General features: G+C 43.6%; 1 protein-coding gene across 1 annotated transcript; it reads right to left on the reverse strand.

The window, feature by feature from the left end:
- Positions 1-495: 495 nt before the first annotated feature.
- Positions 496-9792, reverse strand: DFFA (DNA fragmentation factor subunit alpha). Its single transcript, XM_034753480.1, has 6 exons — positions 9547-9792; positions 7414-7575; positions 5337-5470; positions 4127-4316; positions 3773-3927; positions 496-2781 (listed from the first exon to the last, which is right to left on the reverse strand). Exons 1-6 carry the CDS (start codon positions 9671-9673, stop codon positions 2578-2580), a joined length of 972 nt encoding a protein of 323 aa, XP_034609371.1. The 5' UTR covers positions 9674-9792; the 3' UTR covers positions 496-2577.
- Positions 9793-10268: the final 476 nt, after the last annotated feature.

A 10268-nucleotide genomic window follows, 5' to 3' on the forward strand; every position in this document is an offset into this window, starting at 1 on the left:
ATTTATAATATGAAAGATAACTATAAAGAGCAACTTTTGTTTCTCTTATATAAATGGGGGCCAACAGGATTTTCAAACTGGGTTGAACTTTTGCTTGCTAAGTTTCAGCTTTGCGTGAATTGTACCCCTCAGAAAATAAGGCTTTAAATGAAAAAGCAGCAAGCCTTCAACTGTTCTTTGCCCAGTAGGAGAATCAGTAAACTGAAAAAGCATGGTGCTGGCGGGTCTAGTTCATTGCTGAATTTGTACTGAAGAGTAAATTATTTTTACACAGTTGAATAAGGCATGGCTTTGCCTGAGTAGTATATCAGATGCATATGTTCTATCCTGAATGAACATTCAGTACAGCTATTATGGCAGCCTACAACAGGAGAAAAACTCCATCTACTGTGGCAGGAAAATTGCTTACAGTGTGAGAAGGTAGATAAGTACTGTGATAAACAATTGTTTTCCCTGTCCAACTCAGGGACACATTGTTCCATTGTAAAAGAAAAGGGCAGTTCAGGCCAAGAGTGAGTTTTATTTCATAGAGATAAGACAGCACTTCAGTAGATACTTGGCAATCGGATCCCATGTTTAAGTCTAGGTAATACCTTTCAATTAGAAAGATGTAAGTGACACCCTTAACTCAGATCTAGTCCTAATTAAGATTCAGCATGGTTTTGTAGGAAATAAAAGTTAAACTTAGTTTTCCTATAAGAGAGCAGATTTTTGCTCAAGTTACATCAGAGGCATTAGAACTGTTTCATTATTATGTTCATTATCACTATAGTAAACATTGTAGTTATAGCACATTCATTAAAAGCTAGATTGCAACATCTGTACACAAGGGGCATATCTGAATATTCAGCTTTGCTATACATTAAGTGACTTATCTACTCCACTGCTTAACCTAATGTTAAATTAATGGGTTTTGCAGTGTTGGAAATACTGTATAATTGTGTATATTAAACATTCACTGCCTCTTTTTTAAATGCTTCAGCATCTTTATCTTTTGCTCTCCTAGGACAGAACTATCAATAGAACAGAGAATGTATGTGCTAATGCATTGTTACCAACGTTAATGTGGGTCAAAGCCAAATGGCACCTTTGGGAAGACTAATTGCCACAAACGCTACAATTTAAAAGAAAAAAAATCTGAGACAACAAGCCCCCTTGGTGCTTGGGTGATATCAGGGTGCTTCCAATAATTAGACTGTCATGTTCTTGGAGATATACAACAAGCCAGGCAGCATGTGTGAGCATCACAAACAGCCTAATAGTATAATAAGCTTTTAATATTAAAATTCTCCATTAAAAAAGTGTTTCAAATGATTTAAAAAAAAATAGGCCAGTAAATAAAAACAGTGTCATGATGTTGTATAAAAGATAGGAATATAGACAGGCCCAAATATGAAGTTTGCTCCCTGAAGCCCCTTAAAAACCAAGCATTTTAATTTTCAGCATGCTTTACAAATATCAGTTCTCACTCTCCTCCCACAGGGGGAGGTAGTAGCATGTGGAAATAATGGCACAAAGGTTAAAATATGATTTGGTCAGTCACATAGCACGAGATTATCAGAACCAGGATTTGAATCTGAAGTCCCTGGATCCCAGACTGGTTCTCAGTCAATGCCACATAAAGTGGTAGCTGGAAAAACTCTGCACACTGGCAGTATGACTACACCAAACTAATAAACCTCAGCAGGAACAGGCACTGAGAACACTTCATCTCTCACTATTGCATTCTGTTTAGAAATTAATCTGAAGAGAATGTGCTTAGTCTGCACTTTCCTGTGCAGCCTCAGAATTTGGTGTGGAAACCTTCATGCTCACACAGCAGTCTTCAAAGTGCCCTCTAACTTGGGCCTTGTCTATACTTGAAAGGGTTTGCCAGTATATGGGTAGAGGAAACCCACAAATACCCAAGTGGAGATGCAGCTTATGCTAGCAAAAGTTCTCTTGCTTAAACCAGTTACCTGAATGGAGTCAGCTATACCTCTAAAAGAATTCTTTTGCTAATAGAAATACACCTACAGTAGGCCCTTTGATTGTACAACTATGTTGGTTAAGGGTGTGATTTCCCCCCCTCCACCCTCCTACCTGACATAGGTATGCTAGTAAAACTTAAGTGTACACCAAGGCTTAGCCTCACAATACCCCTCTGAGTAAATAACTCCCCACATCTGAAAGATAAGGGGTGGGGGTGGGGGGAGACAAGTAAGATGCCTGAGGCCACAGAGAGGGTTAGTCAGGATTAGAACTGAAGAGCACCTGGCTCCCAGTCCTGCATTCAAAATATCTCTCTCTAATGTAGTATTTAGCAGGACACTGGTTGTGTTTACGGAAGTTATTTGACAAGAACCACTACTCTGGAAAAAAAATGAAGCCTTTGGTTACATGAGATCCTAGACTCTCACTAGAGGGATTAAACCTGTCTGTTAACAACACAGAGGCAGAGACAAGCCCAGTTTTTAGTTGTCTAGAGGCAGAGCATAGTATGACCAGCAAACTGGTACTTGGGGAATTTAACACGCCGTTTGGTTGTGTTGGCTCTAATACACAAGAGACCCATGTTTCCTTGACATTTAAAGTCTCTTACTTCTTGCGTTTTGAACTCAACCAGTCTCCCCAGGGCAGCTTTTTCTTGCCCTTTGATATACTCCTCAGGGAGTGTAGAGCCTGCACTTGCTGTAGGCGCCTGGAGAGCTCCTGATCACAGGCCTGCTGGAGAGCTTCAGTCTTCTGCTTATCCCAGCTCAGTGCCAGAGCCAAGGCTTCTGTGTCTTCCTTGAAAACCAGCTGTGAAAGAAAAAGTTGGACACGCTAATCCTCAGTACCCCATACCTTGTCTTTTACAACAGCCAGAATTTCCTCTAGTGGTACACTCCTCCTGAACGGAACCCTCTTCCCCTTCCCAGTAAAAATAGGTGGATCCATGAGAGAACTGCTGAAACACTAGCAAATGATTTGGTATATTTAATTAAGACCAAAAACTCACTGGGGTCTAACACATTTATCCTTGAGCTTCACAATTCTCTCACTTAAAGTTTCTACCTTTCAAGCCTAATTTGTTTTTAATTCTACTTGGCATCTGGAAGTTAGGAGCTGGAAAGGTCCAGCAGGTGCCTGAATGACTTAACTCCAGCCAAACAAAATCAATACATTTTCATTCCCTTAGTCTACAGTAGAAAGAAGCAAACAAGGAAGTCACTGGTCCTTGCAATCAAGATGAAAACTTCAGGATGAGAGGCAATTGTAGAAATCTTCCCCTTTCCAAGATAGGGGTTTATTTACATTGTTTTTCTGTTTTACTGGGACCTTTATGCTAGCCTGGTAATAAATAATAATAAAAAAAAAAAAAGATACTGCTAAATGCAGATTTGCATTCAAAGAGCTAGCTCGTAAAACAGTCTTAGTTTGACCTCTGGATGGCCATTTCCTATGAATAGTCGACAAAGCTCACAACAAGTTCCCATGATGGGTTTCTTTCAGGGGAGAAGGGTATTTGAGTAATTGTACTGCTTGGGAAAAAGACAAGGTGATACCACAGGGAAGCATATGCTGTGGCAAAGTTCCACAATGCTGTGATTTTGAACAAAAGATAACCATGATGTAATGGGGTTTAATAAAGTGGAGAGAAATAAGACTAAATCTCATTATCTTTGTGCCTTAAACTAGAGTAACAGTTGGGTCTCCAGAGGTGAAAGGGCAGTTTTCCCCACATCCCCTCTCTCCACAGGGCAATGCCAGTCAGCCTGTCTAGAACAGGGTGAAGACCAAAGTTACCAACCTCTAGATCCTGACTGTCTAAGCTGAGTTCTGGGGCACGTTTCTCTTTCAGTGCAGCAAGGATCTCGCTACTGAGCGATCTTTTGGTGGAGGCACCTGCATTGCTGCTATCAGTGTCGACTACATTCATCTCCTCCCTGGGTGCAGCGTCAGGTTCTGAAAAGTAGCAGGGAGACAGTGTTTAACATTAGCCAGCAGCATGAACACAAGTGGAGGGCTGGGAATGCGGTTTGCATCAACTACTGCAGCATCACCACAAGCTCCTTCACAGCAGCAATGGCTCATAGAGCTTTCTCATTTCCCCTCCCCTTTCATCCCTTTCAGATGTCTCTGGAAAGTTGCTCATGTGCCTTACCTGATGCCTTGATTAAAATGCTGCCTTCATTCTTCAAGGCCTTCATGTAGAGTTCCAGGAGCTGTTTGGATTGGCGTTCTTCCTCTCGTCTGTCCAGCGCCTGCTGCAGGGTGTCCTGTAACATCTGGGTTTTTGGTTGATTTTGGGAAAGCTCATGGGCCAAGTCTGAACATGGTACATCAATGAGAACCTAAACGAAACAGTGGAGTCCTGCTACATGGAATGATTTAGGTAAGCCTCATTTTGATTGTTCTATCGGACTGACTACAACAGAGCTGTAAAGATGGCATACCTCCCAAGTCACATGTACGGAGAAACAAAATCTCAATCTTGCAAGGATACAGAAAGTTTTATTAAGCATTTCCAAGTCAAGTCAGCCAGGTTATAAGTGGTTTTAACTAGCACTCCCACAAGCCAAAGTTCTTTACCTGCAGTCATAGGGCCCTCAGAAAGGTGTGAAATTATCGCCTACTTTTGGAACAAAACAGAGAAATTCTAACAATTCTACAGTGAAAACCCCACTGATCAGTTTGAGTGAGACATGCCAACACCAACAGGGACTGGCTTTTGGAAAGTAACTTTTGAACCAGACTGCTGAACGCGTACTACAAGTGACAATCATTAAGACCAAATCCTGTTATGTGCAGATGTTAAGGGGCAGGGAGAGTTCTGGCATGCAGCTGATCATTTTCTTGGAACCAATACTCAAGTCTTCTAAACCCCTCCAAAGACCAAAGTGCAAGACAAACAAAAAGGACAGGTGTAGTTGGAGGCCAGGAGCAAACCCTATAGGAAGGAACTAAGAGCTTAGTGAGGAATGAGAAAACATGTGGGATGAGAGATGAATCAGTCTATGTCTGAGAACCAGAAAAAGTAGGGATACAGCATCAATATGGGAGAGAAGATAGAAAAGATGAGAGTCAGCGTGGAGAGGAGGGATGCTGGATCAAGTGAGCGAGGAAATGGAGAACAGACAGTATGTTGTGTGTGTAAAAGAATGATTTACACAGTGTCATTTTTAAAAGCCTATTCATTCCATTGGGAGAATATTTCCCTAAGAGCAGAACTTCATTCCTGCACCAGAGCCAAGTCAACAGTATTTGAATTTGGACCAACTGATGCATTTTCCTTTCCTAAGATTTCACCTTCTCCCCTCTAGTGAGGAAACTGAAAGAAGGAGAGAAGTGTGATATATGGGTTCTCACTATACCTGGAGGTCTTCCTCAGACATCAAAATGATGCTGGACAGGTCATCCTTCAGCTGTCTTGCCAGATGCTTCCACTTCTCTTCACCACTATCCACTTCATCTATGGACTCCCTTGAGAGCCAGGCTGTGCCCCCATCTGACACATGAAAAATGATCACAGTCATAAGAGTGGAAAAACTCATGGTTACAAAGATCACAACAACAAAATCTAAACAGCCCTTACTGAGGGGCTGTACGGGCAAAGCTCCTGAACAGGAGATAGATGTGGTAAATTAAAAAGCTTCTAAGCTTTGAGTTATTGGGGTTTTCTTATCTCAGAGTTGGAATCACAGCTATGAAATCTACACTAGAATTAGAGTGTATTCAAAATGTTGCTTCCAGGAAATAATCATTAGCCTTTTGGACTCAGCTTCTTGCACTCACCTGTCTGTGTGACTGATTAGAGGGAGAATGGGGTGTTTAACATTTAAAGTATTTTTTAAAATTCTCTTTTCATGGTGTCTATGTCAAGAATTCCTGTGAAGAAAGAATGGTCCCTCACACCTCCTCTTAATCTTGGCTGCTATTCTCCCCACCCCTTAATTATCATCATCACCTGCCCTTTCCTCAGTTTTCAGCACAAGTGAGTTTCTGTAAGTGAATAGGAGGGTGAAAGACTAATATCACCATGTCCGTAATACTTGTTCCTCTCAAGCCTGAGGAGAGGGAGTGCAGAGGTGGTAACTTAAACTAGGCCTCCAGCAGAGTCATCAGTCCATCTTCAGTGGAGGTCTTGGTGTCTGGAAAGTTAAGACATAAGTGTGGCATTACGCCCCATATTCTTCATAGTAATATTATGATGATATGAGTATGGCATAATTATGATGTATTTTGTACAAGATATCATGTGAGATATCATTGGAAAGGTTATGATTTACTGAATACTATTAGGCTACGTGTATGCATGTATCATTTTGGGAACTGAAGTTAGGAATATTGTCTATACATCTATTACAAATGTGTTTATACCTGGAGAACACCCATTAGACAGAATGCAATCAGTGTAGCTGGCTCACTGGGAAGGGCAGTTAGGAAAAACAACAGGTCTTTGAAGATGCTAATCTCCCACCTTCCTGGGAAGTCTTCCTGGGGATTCTGAGTTATGGCTGCAGGGACACGTAACCAAGTCATTTGGTACTGGACTCAATGATGATACCAGTGTTTTTCCACTGACCGGGATGGGAACCACACTGGGAGACAAAGGATTCCCGCCATATGCAAAAAATATTTAAGGTAGGGGAGTGACATCATCAGGGTTTGGTCATTCTTCATTGATTCCCCGTCCAAGAAAGAGGAAACACCTGAGAACAAAAAGACTGGACTAGAGGAGAAGAGCTGAGCCCAGGCTAGAGGGTTGTCTGGCCTGTGAAAGGAATATCTGGAATTTTAAGCTGCAAGCAAGTACAGCCTGCTTTCAAGAATCTCTGCAATCTGACTAAAACAACATTTAGGGTGAGAATTTGCTACTTATAACCAGTTTCTTTAATATATTAAGCTTAGATTGCATGTTTGCTTTATTTGCTAGGTGATTTGCTTTGATCTGTTTGCTATCACTTAAAATCTATCTTTTGTAGTTAATAAACTTGCTTTTGTTTTGTTTAAAACCAGTGTGTGAAATCATAACTTGGGGCAGAAAGCTGTGTATATCCCTCTCCACACTGAAGGAGGGGGCAAATTTCATGAGCTTACACTGTACAGTTCTCTGTGCAGCACAAAACGGTACAATTTTGAGTTTACCTTCTGGGGGATGGGGTGCACTTGAGCATTGGGCAATTCCTTAGCTGAGTCATCCCATGCAGAGCTGATCACAGCAGCCTGTAAATTCTGCAGCTGGGTGTGTCCCTACCTGTATGTGTGCTTGTAAAGTGCAGTCTGAAGCCTGAGGGAGGGCTTGGCTGGCTTGCCTCACCAATACAGTGTAAAGGGAGCCCAGGCTGGTGGGTCAGGCAGGCTCAGTGGACCCCAGTCCCAGGTGGCACCCCGAAGGGGGGGTGAGGGGGAGGGCAACCCATCACAATAAGTTCCCCTCCAGCCCTGTACCTCTGCAGCTGCTGGTCCACTTTTCATTCCTGGCCAGTGCCACAAACTTGGTGTTGGGCGGTAAACACAGGAAGTAATCTTCATCATCCACAATGGTGCCATCCTCTGCCAGAACTAAGGTGATGGGCTCCCAGGCCTTGTCAATGGCCAGAATGTCACAGGCTACAGAAGATTAAGTGTTTTCATGAGGCAGAAGGAAGTGTTGCAAGGCAAAAACACTGTCCTTTATGTACATATGATAAACACAAATTTCCCTTGGGGCTACCGCTAGGATAGGTCAGTGACTGGGCTCTGTCCACATGCAGGTCCTGTACATCAACTCTTCTCTGGTTTATGTTTACTAATTTGTCTCCATCAATCCAGATTTTTAAATGCTGTTCCTGGTACAAGCTCAAAAAAATCCTCCTTTATAAGGCCAAATGTGGCTGAGCAGCCTAGAAACTACATTTTCACTTTTACATTTTCCAAATCTCCCTATCTTGACACTAGGACAGGTCCTCAATTTTAATCCTTTATCCTCCTGGTCTATGACATAAAAGGTGGTAAAGTCAGACATACAGACTCAAAGAGAAACAGGTGGGTGTAGAGAGGTTGGGCTGGAGCTCCCCCAGCCAGACCAGATAACACAAATATATAAAAATGCCTTGCCAACTACACTAGGTATCAAGGCTTGTCCAGCAATACACATCTATTGCTTGTCAACAGTTTTAAGTGACTGTAGTGTCTATCAGCACCTTGGCAGTTGAGGGGAACCCACAGGGGCAAGGAGACTTAAGAGATCAGAATATGCTCTTAGTCATTTATACTTGCATATGAAAGACAAACCCACATAGTCATTTTAAAGAAGAGCACAAGACAAGTACACACAGCCTGTATTCTCTGAAGGGAATAGTATAGATTTAGCCCAAACAATTTTCGTCTCTAATGGAGCTTAAAAATCTTTAATGCAATTACAAAGCTTAACCTTTAACATGACATGAGCTGTATCTGAGAAGCATCTACAGTGATGCATGTGGGACCTGATAGCTCAGTGCCTCTGGGCATGTGGGAGATTTAACTCTGCCAGCCTCCTAGAAGCTAAAGAAACCAGCAGTGGGGCTCTACACACACATCACTCATAAACCAGGCAGCTATTAATGCCAAGGATCACATTTCATGGGCAAAGTCTGGATTCAACAGTATTTAAAATTCATAATCTTAAAGCCATGCATTGAACGGATAGCTGCCCAGGAAAAGTTCCCAAGTGCAGCCCCTCACGTATGTAGTATATGATGCCAAGGTGCTGATGCCCAACACCAGTTGTGGAGAGACCCCCAACAGGAAGCAGAATGGGCTAGTGTGGCACAGTGCCAGTTTCAGTACTGAAATAAAACAGTTTCCCAGCAGCCTACCCACGGTGCACAAAGGGAATCTCTACCTCAGTGGTACATCAACACATCTAGATATTTGCTTAGTTTTACAACAGGCTGCATAAAAAGCACGAGTGAAGTCAGCACAAACTAAAACTTCGAATAGACAATGACTTGTTTATACTGATCTATATACTAAACACAGAAATGTAAGTACAATATTTATATTCCAATTTATTTATTTTATAATTAGATGGTCAAAATGAGAATGCGAGCAATTTTTCAGTAATGTTTTGTGGCACTTTTGCATTTTTATGTCTGATTTTGTAAGCAAGTAGTTTTTAAGTGAGACGAAACTTGGGGGTACGCGAGACAAATCACACTCCCGAAAGGGGTCCAGGAATTTGGAAAAGTTGAGAGCCACTGCTCTACCTAACCCCAGCACCCTCCCAGTCACATGGCACCTCCCGCACACCGTTTCCTGTGCCCTATTCCTCCCCACAATGCCAATGTGGGGTTGCCCAGCTGTGAAAAGAAGGGGCCACCACAACAGGAAGGGCTCACTGGAGTAATGTAGGCAGCACAGTATGATGGGGGAGAGGGGCTGAAACAAACATACCAGAGCCCCCAGCACACCCCACTCAGGCCCCAGCCGTCTTCCCAGACTCTCCCCCATTTACTGTTTCCCTGCCTCCCCCCGGCTGCCCCTCCCCCCACCTACAGGAGCCCTCCCCCATCACCTAGATCCCCTCCCCCAGAGGATCCCTGCCCCGCTCCCCCTCACCCTTGTTCCGCAGCTCCCGCAGGCAGGAGGCCGCCACCCCGTGGTGCTCTTGCTGGCTCTTCCGCCGGATCAGGCACTGCTTCAGCGGAGAGACCCCCTCCCCGCTTCCGGGAGCCTCTCCCGCCATCTCCCCCGCCTAGCCTGGGGCTGAGGTGCAACGGTAGCTAAGCCGCTCCCCTAGTACCTTAGCCCAAAGACAAGCCCCAGCCCGGTGCATGCCGGACCTTGTAGTCCGGCTCCCAGAGCGCGGCTCTTCCACAGACCCAACCCCGGTGCACGCCGGGACCCGTAGTCTTTTTACATATCAGCCTCGCAGCTACTGCCTAACGCGGCCGCACGCGCCCTCTCCCCCTGCATGCTGGGAGATGTAGTGCTTTCCCACCCGACCGGCCTACAACTCCCATCAGGCTATAAATAAAGATAAAATATATGTATAGCTCTGAGTATGCTTCTGTGAACACATGAGTGCATCAGTATAGCCCCAAGCCAGTGAAGGTGCTCCCTGCACGTAGGACCAGGTCCTGGCTTTCCTCATGTGAGTTGTCCCATTGAAGTCAAGAAAATATAGTTACTCGCTCACATAAATGTTTGCAGGATCTGACCCATTATTTGTCCTGTTTAGCACCGAGCACACTTTTGGGAGCTATCAAAATAACATCATAATGAAACATAATTGTGTATGTAAACCAAAACAATGAAATAATGGGCAATATGACACCACT

The sequence above is a fragment of the Trachemys scripta genome, chromosome 19, assembly GCF_013100865.1.
Source record: "Trachemys scripta elegans isolate TJP31775 chromosome 19, CAS_Tse_1.0, whole genome shotgun sequence".
Taxonomy (NCBI): domain Eukaryota; kingdom Metazoa; phylum Chordata; order Testudines; family Emydidae; genus Trachemys; species Trachemys scripta.

Excerpts from the sequence above, each read along its gene's own strand:
- DFFA (XM_034753480.1), bottom strand. The coding sequence starts at position 9,673 with ATGGCGGGAGAGGCTCCCGGAAGCGGGGAGGGGGTCTCTCCGCTGAAG. Across the intron at positions 4,317-5,336 it reads TGTCTGAGGAAGACCTCCAG|GTTCTCATTGATGTACCATG; the intron begins GTATAGTGAGAA and ends TGTTTCGTTTAG. Across the intron at positions 3,928-4,126 it reads CATTTTAATCAAGGCATCAG|AACCTGACGCTGCACCCAGG; the intron begins GTAAGGCACATG and ends GCTACTTTTCAG.